The sequence below is a fragment of the Gobius niger genome, assembly GCF_951799975.1.
Source record: "Gobius niger genome assembly, chromosome: 24".
NCBI classification, from domain to species: Eukaryota; Metazoa; Chordata; class Actinopteri; order Gobiiformes; family Gobiidae; genus Gobius; species Gobius niger.
Genome location: NC_136875.1, coordinates 8,334,515 through 8,350,607, shown reverse-complemented (window position 1 = coordinate 8,350,607; position 16,093 = coordinate 8,334,515). Strand labels below are relative to the sequence as shown.

General features: G+C 40.9%; 1 protein-coding gene across 4 annotated transcripts in view; it reads left to right on the top strand.

The window, feature by feature from the left end:
- ppfia4 (PTPRF interacting protein alpha 4) overlaps window positions 1-16,093 on the top strand; it is a 142,206-nt gene that overhangs the window by 109,872 nt on the left and 16,241 nt on the right. Inside the window, exons 12-21 of one of the 4 annotated variants that reach the window (XM_079582139.1) lie at window positions 308-370; window positions 2,288-2,379; window positions 2,464-2,590; window positions 7,714-7,889; window positions 11,794-12,016; window positions 13,247-13,282; window positions 13,371-13,492; window positions 14,949-15,061; window positions 15,200-15,281; window positions 15,369-15,450. In XM_079582139.1, the coding sequence (XP_079438265.1) occupies window positions 308-370; window positions 2,288-2,379; window positions 2,464-2,590; window positions 7,714-7,889; window positions 11,794-12,016; window positions 13,247-13,282; window positions 13,371-13,492; window positions 14,949-15,061; window positions 15,200-15,281; window positions 15,369-15,450 (1,116 nt within the window). Of the gene's footprint in view, window positions 1-307; window positions 371-2,287; window positions 2,380-2,463; window positions 2,591-7,692; window positions 7,890-11,793; window positions 12,017-13,246; window positions 13,283-13,370; window positions 13,493-14,948; window positions 15,062-15,187; window positions 15,282-15,368; window positions 15,451-16,093 lie in introns of all 4 variants that reach the window. The other 3 variants (XM_079582138.1, XM_079582137.1, XM_079582136.1) reach the window with 3 other exon arrangements.

Genomic DNA, 16,093 nt, shown 5'->3' with positions numbered 1-16,093 from the left:
TTTCGGCAATTTTTTCACATTTTCATCCTTGTTTTCGTCTCAGTTTTGTTGCTATTTTCACACCTTTTTTCCAGAAGCTTTTGGATTGGGGTGAAGCTGGAGAAAATGTGCTCGGTTCAGGTGGGAGTTAAGGGGTTAAAAAGTAGCCGCTTGGTATGGATATATCAATACTTTGGTATCGATCCGCCCATCCCTAGTAGACAATGTTGCCATTTTTTCTCTCATATTTGTATTAGTAATGTATGTTTTTTTACCTGCAGTGTCAGTTCTCAGATGAATGTACTGCATTGTTTTGTTCTCCTTGCAGAACTCCCTGATTCAGGACCTGGAGAACTGTCAGAAGCAGCTGGAGGAGTTCCATCACACCAGGGTTAGTACGAGATCTCTCCGAGTCGCGCTCAGAAGTCGAAGCAAAAACAGGCGTACAAAAGGATCTACAGTGGAATTGGGACGTGTTCATTCCTCTCTTTTATTTTTCCTTGAAGTCTGATGCTGCAAACTGCTCACATCAGGACAAAGCAGTTAAAACAAGCGGCACGTAGTAGCTTTTCATCTTCAAAAAACATCAAAATTGCACCTGAATTCCCTTTCTGTTCAGCAACACGACGGGGACAAAACCTTCTTCCTCGTGTGAATCCGGGTCGTTTGACAGTACATCTGCACAGCGCCACCTACTGTTCTGGAAGTGTGCATTATTAGGCTTTGAGAATGAACAAAAGACATGGGCAAATTCACTTTTTACTTCAGAGCGTCTATAGAAAATCCATATACTACTCGAGTACAGATTCCCAATATACACTGCGTTCCAAATTATTATGCAAATTGTATTTTTGTGTCAAAAAGGTAAAAAAAAAAAACAATATTAATGGATGGTATTGTGTCTCGGGGCTCTATGAATCACTGACATTAATCTCAGAGACCTGGGATGATTAGTTTTCAGGTTAAGCCCAATTAAGGGAAAAACTACTGAAAAAGGGTGTTCCACTTTACTATGCAGATCATCATTTTCAAGCAATATGGGAAAGAAAAAGGGTCTTTCTGCTGATGAAAAGTGTGAAATAGTTGAATGTCTTGGTCTAGGTATGAAAACCTTCGATATTTCATGAAAGATTAAGCTTAATCATCATACAGATAAGAGATTTGTGGATGATTCAGACACACTCGGGTTTGTGCAGATAAAGGCACAATATGGACGGTTTCTGCCAGACAAACACATCAGATTAAGAGAACAGCTGCTACAAAGCAGCATACAGGTATTTGAAGCTGCTGGTGCCTCTGGAGTCTCCCGAACATCAAGGTGTAGGACCCCCCAGAGGCTGCAGTTGTGCATAAACCTTCTATGGATGGTCAGATCAATGGAGTAGTGGATGGTTGGTGAATGGCCACAATGTCCCAACAAGGCTGTGACGTCACTAAAGAGGGGGCGGAGTCATGTTTTGGTTCAGAATCATGGGTAGAGAGCTGGTCGGCCCCTTTAGGCCCTTTTAGGCTCCCTGAAGGTGTGAAAATGACCTTTGAAAAATATGTGGAGTTTCTGACTGACCACTGTCTTCTATGCTACAAAATGAAGAGCCGTGCTTTCCCTAACAAAATCCTCTTCATGCATGACAACGCACCATGTCATACTGTAAAGAAAACCTCTGCATCACTGGCTGCTATGGGCATAAAAGGAGAGAAACTCATGATGTGGACCCCCTCCTCCCCTGACTTCAACCCTATTGAGAACCTTTGGAGCCTCAACAAAAAAAACTTCTATGATTGTGGGAGGCAGTTTTCATCCAAACAGCAGCTCTGGGAGGCTATTCTAACATCCTGCAAGAAATCCAAGCAGAAACTGTCCAAAAACTCACAATTTTAATGGATTTAAGAATTTTGAAGCTGCTATCACACAAGGGCTTCTTTGGTAAAATATAACTTGACCTGTTAATATTTTTTTGATTGAAATAGCTTTTGATTTCAGTAAATATAAACCTCCTAATGCTACAAATTCAACAAATGACCATTTTCAGTTAATTACAAGCTTTAAAGCTAAAAAAATGTGGTTTTCCACCACATTTAAATGATCCTCTACCAGTTAAAGACTTGAAAATTATGCTGACTCTCATTTGAGTTGAAAATTTAGAAAATCTTAGGAAAATGTCATTTGCATAATAATTTGGAACGCAGTATACTTTGTTACTGACCACCTCCGCTACAGACCTAATCTTTACGACTGAATTGTGTGCTTTATGTATTTGTCTCTCCGTTTTTGACTTAATTACCGCAAACCTTGCTCCTCATCGTTCAGGAGCGACTGATCGGGGAGATAGAGAAACTCAGGAATGAAATCGACCATCTGAAACGCCGCAGCAGTGTGTTCGGCGACGGGACACACCCCAGGTACACCCTTTCATGGAAAGATTTACCGACCCTTTAGCATCGGCTGCTTCGGTGGTTGCATTTCAGTCACGCTATATTTTAAAGGTCCCACCTGGGCAGTGCCAGTGACCTGCGCTTCTCGGTGGTGGAGGGGCAGGAGCCTCACTACAGCACCACGGTGATCCGCCGTGCGCAGAAGGGAAGGCTGTCGCTCCGAGACGACCCCAGCAAGGTAACGCCGAGGCTCTCTTCATTAGCAAATGTCAGAACGCTCAAACATCCAGGTGGACAGTGTTTCTCCAGGGCCCATGAGTTGGTGCAAAGTTGCTCCCAGAGAAACTTTTATGTTGCGTTTACACATAGGACAATGATGCGTTTGGATTTGCATTTTAGTGTCATTTGTAGTATTCATGGATAGGAATTTACCCGTGCAGTTTCCTAAGTGAAGGAAGCTTTGTGTGGTTTTGTTTTTGCTTATGAACGAAACTGCAAGGGGCTAATTTGCACAAACTCCAATAATATACTGCAAACAAGAATGGGAGCGATTTTATTTATATTCATATTGATTTATATTAAGCCGAATGCCCATCTCAACTGCGCACGCGTGGCCTAATTTCGGCCCAAACAAACCACTCAGCCATTGAAATGTGTGAATGAGTCCAGGTAGCGGAGCGTGAACACTGAAGTATATTGAGCCATAACCGTGAACTTAAGGCTTACGGGCATTTGTTTAAAGACTATAGGTCTCAAGTTTATGTTGTCAATATCTTTAAAGCGAGGGAAAAGTCAGGACGGCGGCTCCGTAGGCAGGAGCGGACCATAGCGGACCATAGTGGACCATAGTGGACCAGAGTGGACCATAGCGGATCATTGTGGACGATAGTGGACCATAGTGGACAGGGGAACGACAGGACCTGAGATATGCCCGACACAGACACCGCCACTTTTTAAATCATTTAAATTCGTCTTGAAATCACAGGGAAAAGTTTCAAAACGGTGTTGATGTTAAATACACACAATTTTAAAAAAAAAGATTTTGTTTACTGGCCACCCACTGAGGCCACAATTTCAGACCCTGGACTTTGTCCAACAGTCGCCTTAGAGCAGGGGTGTCCAAAATGCGGCCCTCAGACCAATTTTTGGTGGCCCACTGCCTTCTTGCTGAATCGGGACACATCATCAGAGATAGTCCTTTTTATTTGAACTGTAATAATTCTACACAATTCTAACCGAACAACTAACCTTTTACTGTGAGACAGAGCTGGCATGAAGGTTTTGAGCATAAATAAAGGTGTGGGGCGCAATTTAAACCTCTGCTAGTCGAAGGTTTTGCGGCACTAACCACCGATCTATGGCCCTTCACCCTGTGTACGCTTTAGTATGGGGCCCTACATGAAAAAAAGTTTGGACACCCCTGCCTTAGAGGGTCAGAAATGTTTTTCTCACATAGTTTTTCCAACTATGTGAACAAGGTTGAACGTCACTTTTGAAGCATCGCTACATGAACGGTCGTTCAGTTCTTTCAGTTTCTATCTCCGTACGCAGCCCTGGTGTAAAAATAGACTTTATGCTAATATTGTAACAGCTCTACGGTGACGACAAAAACACTTTAAATCATCAGCCTTCCAGCGGTTAAAACGGTCCAAATCAGAACTTTCTTCGCTGCTTTGCGCTAACTATCAATATTGTTTGGTAGCCAAAAGAAATTCCATTACCCATAATGCAATGGGCGACCTGAGATGGGCATTTGGCTTATTATATGTACCACATTCACCCGATTCTTGACATTCTTAGCAGATTCCTGACAGGACACGACAGTTCCCAATGTCCCGCAGCAGCCTGAAACAGCGTATAACTGTGCGGGACATAGTAACACGTGCCATTAATCGTAACACATGGTAACAGTTTGCAACACTTCGTGAAGTCTCTACATCGAATCATCAGACTCCATGACCAAATGTGGATTTGTGGCGTTCGTGGCGTTGTTTGTGTAAACCAACCATTAGGCTCTGGAGAAGATATGAATCCTGAAACGTCAACCATGTGGTGTCAGGAAATGTCCACCTGTATTGCTTCACGATTGCATGATTGGATTTATTGGATTTATGCGTGTGAAATCTGGAGAACAAAATGCATTTCTAGCAGTAGCACTTTTTAAATCCTATGTGCAAGGCAAATTAACCAGAGAGAGAAACGCATGGTCTGTCCATACCAAAACAAACATGGCGGCTCATGCAAGCACAAAGAAGTTAAAATGATCAAAACCGCACTTCTGCAGAATCATCAGGCAAAGCATTCAAACAGAAGTGAAAGGAAGTCATGGCCCTTATGAGGGATTTATGGGAGAATCTTCCGCATTTCGAGGGAGGTGTTGCAAATTGTGATTGTGGTTTACTTGGGTGAGAGAAATGACTGGAAGTGAGAAGGATCCCAGAGTGTCCCGCTTAAGAACAGAAAATGTGAGTATCTGGATGGTCAGGCGTAGGGCTCATATTGCACAAGAACCAGTCTAGTGTATGCGTTTAAGTATTGTCCTAACAGTTCTCCATGTTCACATCCGCTTCGCTAATATTTGTCAATGCTCTGCTCCAGTGAAGAACAGTTTGACCTCATGCCAATCATTCTGTACTAACCTGGTCTCTGTCTCTCTCTCGGCCGCCCGGACATGCTGTGTGATGTAAGTGCAAGTTCATCCATCTCTCCATCAGTGTCTGTATAAATGTACTTTGTTTGTGTTTATGTCACGTCAGCCTCATTATTAGGCACATCTGTTCTGCACAATGACATGCATGTATTGCAATAAATTGAACATGGAAGTTTCCACCACATTTGTTAAACTCATAAACCATCAGCAGACGTGTTCTGAGCTGCTCTGCGCTAAAAAAAAAACAATCCTGCGCCGTTAGCCTACAAGGATGGCTCGTATATTATTTATATTAATGTTAATCCCCATTGCTGCTAGAGTGCGCTCCAAGCAACACACGAGCAAGATTGACACAAGCAAAATTTACTTTTTAGAGGTTTGTACCAAGTCACAATGTTGTTCCCTCATCAAAAAGGCAAGGCAAGTTTATTTGTAGAGCACAATTCATACACAAGGCAATTCAAAGTGCTTCACAGTTACATAAATATAAGAAAACAAATACAATCAATAAAAAACATCAACATAGAATTAATCAATTACAGTAAGAGGCAAGAGTGTAGATAAAATACTTTCAGTTATATGCATTTTTAAGTCTTGTTTGGACTCGCTCTGTCTTGAGCACTATTTCACTCTGTCTTGAGCACTATTTTTAAAGCAGTACTAAGTAACTTATTTACCTTAATAAATCCTTTTCCTAGTCCCTGTGGGGGTAATACAAGTGTTTATGGGATGATTGGAGGGTCTTTCATCTCCCCCTGGTGTCTCTGGCCAGAAAACCATGTTTGCAACTTGACTGCCCCCGGTGCGGAGAAAGCAATACACACTAATGGAATCACGAAGAAGAAGCTAACATGCTAACGGGCAAAGCTAACTGCGGGCTAACGTCACTTTAAACAGTATTTACAGCCAAGATTGAGTTAAAAAAAATATTTCCGTTGTATAATTGGATGCCCAGTAACCCTCTCTCCCTTCGCCTTTCCTGTCAGCGTAGTATTTACTCTCCAAGACAATTAATAACTTGTAGTAACTTGCTACTACACCTGCAGTTGCGCTTATGGCCTCTAGGGGGAAGAGTTACTTAGTACTGCTTTAAGTCTTGTTTTGACTCGCTCTGTCTTGAGCACTATTTTTCTTGCTCGTTCACACAAAGTTACCTAACCTATGTTTTTGTCGCTCCTTCTCCTCTGGACATCAACATAAAATTAATCAATTACAGTAAAAGGCAAGAGTGTAGATAAAATACATTCAGTCAGCACGGGCAAAAAGAACTGTTTTCAGCCTGGTAATCTTTGACTCTTCTTGAATCTTTGACCAATCTGGCATGCACAAGTAGTAGGAATCCACTTTTTTGAGCTCCCGATCTGAGCTGATATTTTGACACATTATGCTGATACTGATCTGATACCGATACGTCTTTTGTATTATAACATTTTTACAATATATATACAGTATTTTTCTATCATATATATTACTAATGTATTTTATATATTAGTCTATTACAGGCTTTTATATAAATACAAGAAGTGTTTGGGTTGAATTTTAAATTAGAAGGTAGTGTTTGAGTCTAGAAAGCAAATTTTACATTAAAGGGGGGGTATTATGCAAAATCAACTTTTTCAAGCTTTACATCATGTGATTATGTCATTCCCTCATTAAAAACATGCCTGAAGTGTTGCCTCGGCACATTCACGTATTTTTGAGTCATCTGTAAAAACTCTGATGGCGGCCATTTTAGGGATAGGTTTGCCTGAGTCCTCCTAGGAACGCCCCCACCTCCTGGAGACGCCTCCGAGCTTTCGTCACCAGCCGAGTAACCAACCACTGCTCCTCAGCAGAACCCCCTCCCCACTGAGGCCACAGACAGCGTGTGGAGGGGGCGTGTCGGAAAGGCTCAGAGGTTCTTAAAGAGACAGAGGCCTATTTCAAGACATTCACTACAGCCATTTTGAGAGAGCAAAACAATACAAGGCAGTTATTTTAATTTACTGCATTTACAGACCAACAGAAGGTTTGGTCATCATTGTAGTGTGTTATAGACTGGTGCTGTGTGATTGAAAAAAAGCATAATACCCCCTCTCTAAAATAAAAACAGTTTCATAATTGCAGCATTTTAAACCCTTTCACAAAACAAAAGCAGTCGATATTATAGTTTCAGCTCTATCTGTTTCTAAAGAAAGCTTTTGGGCCAGTAAAAGACATAAACACTAGTAGGAGCACACGGCTAGTTATTATACGCCAACAAAAGTGCGCGCCTTAGAGAGCTGTTGGATTCGATTCTTTCTGGCTCCGCTTTTCCACCTGTTGAAGAAATGCTGAAATACGGATGCATTTTTTACCAAATTAAGATACAGAGACACGGAAGCCCAAATTTGTACACATATAACAGTGAACGCTAACCATAATTCTAACTTCATGCTAATGCTAACTGCTAACTTTGAGTGCAAGTGGACAATCTACTGTGAAAAAGCATCCATAATGACCCGATTTTGACCTGACTTTATTTGCGTGAGCTAAATATGCTCATAGTCTGCCAGAAAATGTCAAAAATTTCAAAAAAGGAGAGAAGTAAATTACAAATGACAGTAGAAATAACGACAGTGGTGGTGGTAGCAGTAGCCGTTTAGCGTTAGCATCACATGTACCTAGTAAAGTGACCCGTTTGTCAACATCCTCCCTCTTTGCTGCCGCAGGTGTGCGCTGTTTTCGGGCAGGACTACCCCTCCCTGCGTGGATCCGTCTCCCATCTCCTGGGCAGCGACGTGGAACCGGAGTCGGACATGGAGGACGACGTTAGCTCCGCCCTCCTCTCCCCGAGCGGCCAATCAGACGCACAGACTCTCGCGCTGATGCTGCAGGAGCAACTCGACGCCATCAACGAAGAGATCAGGTGAGAGGCCGAGACCTGGCTCAGCGATGGTCGGGTCCCAAATGTATTCCTAATGGTTTAGTCCATGGTTTAGTCTGGATTTAGACTTGGTTTAGTTCTCATAGTTGTTAAGGCGTAAATAACCCTGGTTTAGTCCATGTTTCCAATTTCTTTTCTTTCTTTTTTTTTACATATTTTATTCTAATCCATTTGGTCCTAGTGTAGCCTTAGTTTAGTTCTGGTTTAGTCCTAGATCTTTCCACATGTACAGTATCTGAATCGGTACCAATTTGGGTTTTTTTTTGGTCCATAAATAGTCTGAGTTGGCCCAAGCAAGAGATTCGACCTGTTTTTGTCTGTTGTGGTTTAGCCCTCATTTTTAATTTGATTAATTATTTTCAAATTCACTGAGCAGTTGCATCACAATTGCAACTTCAAAAGCCTAAAAAGTGTAGGCCTGGCTTATTTGCTCCTCCCACACATTCAAATGACTTACATTGATGTTACATTTCAGTGCATACAGTATGTTGTAAGATGTATTATGTATCATTCTTTCCCAAAGTTTTATAACAATGTGAATATTGTGTACACGTGGCTTTTTATGATTATGTAATGATGTCCGTGAGTGACATCCATACACAGGGTTTCCGCAGGGCACTAAAAGTCATTCAATGATTTTAGCCAAGGCCTTAAAGGAATAGGCCGCCGTTTTTACATACTGAGATATGTTCTTACCTTAGCTTTGACGAGTTCTTTAGGACCTGTCTGATCTTCACCCGTGCCTTCAGTCACGTAAACACAGCGCAGACGGCGTTAGCATTTAGCCTCTCCCTCTCTCCACTAAAAGGGGGAACTATATTGTAAGGCGTAATAATACCAGGAATAGTTTGGCATCCGCACAGTAAAGTGAAGATTACTGCGCGGATGCCAAACTACTCCTGGTATTATTACGCCTTATATTATAGTCCCCCCTTTTATCCGCTTAGAAAATCCACATTGTTTGATTTTGTGTATTATACTTTGTAGTGTAACACTTCACGTAACCATATTTAAATAGGGAAAATGTGTAAGAGCTTGGTAGCTTCTATCTTGACCTGTTTTGGAGCTATAGTAGACAGAGGGAGAGGCTAAATGCTAACGCCGTCTGCGCTGTGTTTACGTGACTGAAGGCACGGGGGAAGATCAAACAGGTCCTAAAGAACTCGTCAAAGCTAAGGTAAGAACATATCTCAGTATGTAAAACCGGTGACCTATTCCTTTAAAGCTACTCTAAGCAACTCAGTTTTGTCGGACCGGCATGGTTGCATTTCCACTTTGCATCACTAGATGCGCCACTGTCGCAAACAGCAAGTTAACTTTTCCCTGCAGAAGTACCGGACCTCCCAAACCTCACAGGACACCCCAACCATATGCCTCACCCTCACCTGCCCCGCACCATTTAAACACAAACATGTGCAGAGATCGCAAAATGTTCAAAGCAGCAGAAGCCGCAACAGTTAGCGGCTAACACAGTGTTTAGCAATAGCGGCTAACACAGTCAGAGTTTAGCATTATGACAGAAGTTTACAAAAAGATTGTGAACGGACAAACATCTGACTGACCTGCTCTGATCATGAAATGTCCATTTGTTTAATAATCCAATATCTACAGGAGCCGTCAGGTCTTTTTCCTCCTTCACAAAGCAAAGCAGCACCGGAGCATGAGGCTTTTTAAAAGCTCTGCACTTTAACTTAGTTCTAAATGGCAGTATTATGTTCTAAAGTAAAACAACAAAAAAAGATAGAATAACAAAGTTGCAGTTTAGCAAATAGAGCAGCGTGTGGTCTATGGTGTGGAGAGGAGTGAGGGGCGTGGGTGACGGGGAAAGCCAGGGTTCACTTCTGACACCTACTGACAAAAAAAATCCAAAAGGCATAGCTTAGTGTAGCTTTAAATGTCATTTAAATGCATTAAATTGGATTCAAACTGGGCATTAAATATGTATATAATAAAGATGTGGTCTAAAACATATTCAGTTGCAGTTTATTCCATTCAGGATGTGTCCTCTCCTCTCCCAGTAGCCACACAGACGCTCCTATCACTGCAGAGATCAGGTGACAATGTCCAGCTACAGAACATGACAGTCATCCCCCACAGGGAAACCAGGTCAAGGCCATAGTGAGGAGGAGATAAGACAGCAACATGACAACATAGATCTACACTGCTCTGCCAAATCATGGGCCTTTTGGACAATACTTTATTTAATTTAGTATGGCCCCCAAAGCTGTATTTTATGGAACTCATATTTCCTAATGACCAAAGGGATGTGAGCCAACCTCTAAATGGATTTAAGCTAAGATCTGGTGATTAGATCAAGCTTGCTTTTAGTGAGGTTTAATTGTATTTTCCTAATATATATATGTAGCTTCCTCAAAAGAGCTGTTTGTCAGTTAGCAGCTTAAACTAAATAGTCAGGTTTTGTTGACATAGCAAGTTCTGTGATTCACAAAAGAAAAGAAATTGGAAAGTTATTAGTAAACATATATTTTTTTATGGTTAATTTTGAGATTATTGCTTAGATTTCTCCTTTAATTTTATGATGTCTTGATGTTGAGTTTTGTCTGAAATCATTGCAACATGGCCACGCTTTACCGCACAAATTACTTGCACCGAATCCTCTTGACAAGATTCTGTAATCCATATATGGTCATTTTCTTTGTGGAAGACGTCAGCCTCCAAAGACACAAACACACAGATTTTACAAATAGTTTCCCCAAACATCTCCACTTTAGTAAATCCGACAAACTCCAAACTTTCCAGTCTTGAACTTAACAATATATATCTTTTTTTTTATATATATATATCTACTTTCTAGACTGATTGAGCTTTGAACTGCATAAAACAGGGCCAACTTTGAATTAAATGATTCAAAAACTAAACAAGATCCAAATCCCCTTTGAAAAAATCTTAATTTAATAATTTATATTTAATTGTATTTATTTATTCGAATTAGGTCGATGCATATTAATCAAGACGTCACAAAGCATCAATGTACATTTTCATCCACTGTCCTAAGAAAAAAAAACATGACGTTTTAATCATCGGTCCTAATCACGGTGTCTTACCCTAAAACATAAGAGATACCCAACATAATGTTCTTAAGGCGAGACACTGCAGGTGAATAGGGAAAAAATGTATATTTACAGATATCCATTTGAAACTTTTGCTGTAGATCACTGGCATAAATGTGAGGAAAAAAACACATTGCAAGTTTTATCTTTTCATAAAAGAACAAGGTGTTTTATGCCTAAAAATGCCCCAAATGTCCCATCTTTTCAGCAATGAAATCTGAATAATGGATAGAGCTACATTCAAATTTATGGTTTCATTTTATTGATGAATGAGTTGCCAAGACTTTCTCAGAGGGGATTCTGGATTTCTTGTTTAGTTTTAAAATAAGCTGTTTTTTAGTGGAAAAATGTGTAAAAATTAAATTTTCGCCTTATTTTTTGACATTCAAAACTCAATAAATGGGGTTTAGGGATTAGATAATAAAAAATCCCTCTGAAAAAATCTTCCAAATATTGTTCAGTCCAAGGCTGGAAAATTTGAAGTCTTTAGGTCCGACTGACGTGGACATAAAAAACAGACAGACAGAAAAATGTGTTTTGAGAAAAAGGCCCTTGAAATTGTGTTCTCCCATATAAGTCTATGGGGGAACATTGAATCAGCGCAATATTTAAACATGTCATTGTGAAGATTTGGTATATTTTTGGTTTCCGGGTGAAAGCTTGTATGTTCAGAGACCAATTTGGCCCAAAACCTGAAAACTGAAAAAATTTAGTTTTGCCTGTAGTGTCTCCCCTTCAGCTGCAGTGATTCGTGGCTCGTCCATTTTCAGTCCAAGCGCTGCGGCCTTGTCACCCCCTGTTGCTCCTCCCTCCAGGATGATCCAGGTGGAGCGGGAGTCCGCCGCCTCAGAGGGAATGGACTCTCGGGTCAACAGCAGCAGCATGGACGGCCTGAACGTGACGCTCCGCCCCCGCGCCCTCCCCACCTCCGCCACCGCGCAGTCCCTGGCCTCCTCCACCTCGCCCCCCACCAGCGGGCACTCCACGCCCAAGCACCACCAACGCAACGCAGGCCACCACCTCGGCATCATGACCCTGGTGAGGAGAAGGCTTCTTCCTCTGTTTTACCTCACTTTGTAGTCTTTTTGTAAGGAGGGGTAGTAGTAATAGAAAACTAATTATACTGCGCTTTCAATTCCAAAGTACTTTTAAACTTTTAAAGCTTTTATTGATTGTTATCGATTCAATTGATTTAAATAAATAATAACAATTACAACAGCTCTTTATAACAGGTTTCTGTGTGGCATTAAAAAGTATTAAGTTATTTAATGAATTGTGTCAAAATGAAGGCCTTGTCATTAAAAACATTGATTTGGATTTAGACTGGTATTAAATATTAATTGCTAGGAAAAAGAATGACAGTGCTTGACAAATTTAGTTTCAGATCTTCATCAAAAATAACAAAATTACGGTATGCACAAGGTTGCCCACTGAGTCCAATTTACTTTTCAATGTTGAAATTCAGTTTGATGTAACGTTTGCAAATCTTACAAATGAAAAAATGCCCAGATTTTTAGGCCATAGATACAGACGGCATCTCTGGAATCGCCCATATATGGTCATTTTTAAAAACAGTTAAGGGGGAAAACAATTTTGAAAAAATGTACATTTTCTCAAATTATTCAAAAACTACTGTAACAAATGCTGAAATATGAACATAGTTTCTACTAAATAATGATACAAAGACATGGAGAGGAGCAAAGTGGTTCAACAGCCCATAAATACATGAATAACGGAGAATGCTAACTTGATGCTACATGTTAGCATCGGGCTAATGCTAACGGCTAGCTCGCACTAGCTACAACTGCCGTTTTTTCACTTCTACTGAACAATCTGCTGTGAGAAAATATCCATATGGGCCCGATTTACACACGACTTTATTTGTATGTGATAAATAAGTTGATCTTCCTCCAGAAAATGGCTAAAAAGAGTGAAAAATTGTGTTTCTCTAAAGATTCTATTTTCCCCCTCAGCGAAGCCACGCCCCCTTCTATGACGAGATGCCGTCTGTATCTATATAGTACTGTAGTTTTTACCGTATAACCCTTGTGTAATTTATTCATAAAATGTAGTGTATAATGAAACACAGTCAGTGGTTAACAGTTATTTTCTGTTCAATATCAATTAATATTTGTTTGAACCAAGTACATTGACTAAATTCAACCTTTAGTCATGACCCTATAGGTACTCCTAACATATTCAACAACAACAAAAATAACAGAAAGCGTTCTCCCACAACATGACGTATGTGTTTGTACTGTGTTCTAGCCGAGTGACTTGAGAAAACATCGCAGGAAAGTTGCAGTAAGTTTGACCCCGTTTCACTCTTTCTTTCTTCTCTGACGTCTCAGCAGCTGGTTTTGTTAACACCGATGTTCCTGCTTGTTTTTAGTCTCCGGTGGAGGTCGACAAAGCTACGATCAAATGTGAAACGTCGCCTCCTTCGTCTCCTCGAAGTTTGCGACTTGAAACCAACTTCGCTCAGTTCACGGGGAGCCTGGAGGACGGGCGAGGGTGAGCACGCTCCCAAACATACAAAATGGAAACGTACTATACAGACGTCAGTGATGGGTTAGGGTTAGAAATATTTTTTAATATTCCAGCTGTTTTTTTTGCCATAAGCTGAAGACGATGGCTTGTATCTTGTTTATTACCATCACCACAGCATTTAACTCTCTCTAAAAGCCTTCCCATTTCTATTGTATTACTTTCAAGGCCAGACTAAGTACGCACCCGGAGCACATGGCTACTTAATAGGCATTAAAATGCAAGTGGACATACTTTTGCTCCCGATTACAGCTGTTGTGCTTGATTCTATCGAGTTCTGACTCTACTCTAAAGGTATGGAAGCACAGCAAAGGTAATTCTTTGCTTGCAATAATGATGTTTTTAGCCAGAGCAGAGCCTCCTCAGTGAGAGTATAAGCTGCTGTGCACGTTAGCACAAACTGCATTAGCATTAGCGAGTGTGCAGTGATTAGCTTTTTTATTTATTATGGATCCAAGGTTATGGCTGTACTACAGAGATGGCATGGCTGTACAACATGACACAATATAATAAATAGTGATTTAAAGTAGTAAAGTAGCAGTGATTTTAGCATCGGTGAAGCTTTGTTTTTTATTCTACTCTCCAAATCCTGTTGCATCTTAAGGCGAGACACGGCAGGTGAAAGTATTGATTTCTCACGCAGTGGTCGAAGTGGAGATTTGTATCTATTTTGCTCCCTTTACATCTTAGTCTTTCAAACGGGTATTCATTCATAAATATTGACAGATATTACATCCACGTGTCCTGCTAAGGGTCTCCGTGATGACGCTTTCACCCAAATGTGGTATTTTTCCTCCTACGAGACGCTGGAGCGGAAAAGTCGGAGAACGGGCCGCGCATGCGCAGTCGCTACAAAACTTCAGGGCTGGTTTTCTCTGAATGAGAGAAGCCGCACTCGGGCAGAGCCTGAGCCCTTACAGAAGCTCCCACAGACTCCAAACTTTACAGTCTGAGACCTAACAATATTTTGAAGTTTTTTTCAGAGGGATTTTTTAATATCTAATTCCTAGCCTGATTTATTCAGCTTTGAAACCAAAAAAAACAGGCGGAATTTGAGTTTTTACAGATTTTTTCACTGATGATTAGTTTATTGAAAAACTAAACAAAATATCCAAAATCCCCTCTGAAGAAATCTTAGTTACTAATATGTCAATAAAATAAAACCATAACATTTAATCAGGCTCAATTCATTATTATGATTTCGTTGCCCAAAATATAGGCAATTTTGGCAATTTTAATGCCCATAATGCCTTATTTTTTTGTGAAAACATAAAATGACAGAAAAAATGCAATACATTTTTTTTCTCATATTTATATCTGTAATGTTCAGCAAAAGTTTCAAATTGACATCTCTACATTTATTTTTCCCCCCCTATTCACCTGCAGTGTCTCGCCTTAAGGTGTCGCTCATTTTGTTTTACAGTAAAGCGAAAAAAGGCATCAAGTCGTCCATCGGTCGCCTGTTTGGGAAGAAGGAGAAAGGTCGACTGGAGCCGTCCGTGGGCAGAGAGGGACAACAGCTGTCCACGCTAACAGGTAGATACCACACACAGGCAGACGGGTTCAAAAGTTTTCTCCCGAGATGCGTGTGTTTACGATCACCAAAGACTCACACTACGCTTTGTTTCCCCGCACGGAGCAACAAATAGTAACAGTTCACAGTGGTGTTTTCAGACTTCGAGATGGGCGTTGGAGACACAATGACCCTGGGCAAACTGGGCACTCAGGCCGAGAGGGATCGCCGGATGAAGAAGAAGTAGGAAGAGATCTTTTTATTTGCCATGTCTTGCTTTCACATAGGGATCGCAGCTGTAATAAGAAGTACGTTGTGTTTTTTTTAAAGGCATGAGCTTCTAGAGGACGCCAGGAAAAAAGGCCTTCCGTTCGCGCAGTGGGACGGTCCCACAGTGGTGTCCTGGCTGGAGGTGTGACGTCATTTTGTCTTATTTCATTGGTCACAGACAAAACAAAAAAAACAGTCATCATGAATTATGGTAGAAGTTTTTTGTAGCAGCTTATTACACGCCTCTTCACAATGCAAATAGAACGCTCCATTGATTTGAATGGGATTTTCCAACATTCTACCGGTCATTATTTTTTGATCGAGGACGTTTGAAAAAAATGATGACCGAGTTTGTGCTTGTAATACAGGTCTTTCATATCACTCCGCGCGTACGTAGTAGTAGAGGACACTGTCTCTGTCCCCGTCACTGCGAGAGAAGTTGGGGGAATCGCTCGTGAAGTTAGCGGGAGTCCGACTTTCAACTTACCCTGAGATTCACCACCATTCCTCCAACTGCACCTTCAACTAAGTAGCTAGGCGAGCTACTAGCCTTGCTGCTTCTAAACTTCGCGTCGGGGGTCCTGACGGTACTTATTCTCCCGATAATGACCAGTGTTCTATACATTATCCCTCACTGCAAGGGATAATGCAGTAAGGGATATCATGGATGTACTGGATATATAAGGGATATACTGGAGGATGGATCAAATGCAGAGGGAGTTTAGTAAAAAACTCGCATAAAATTAGAAATGATCCCTTGCAAAAAATGAATCGTTGTCCTCCTC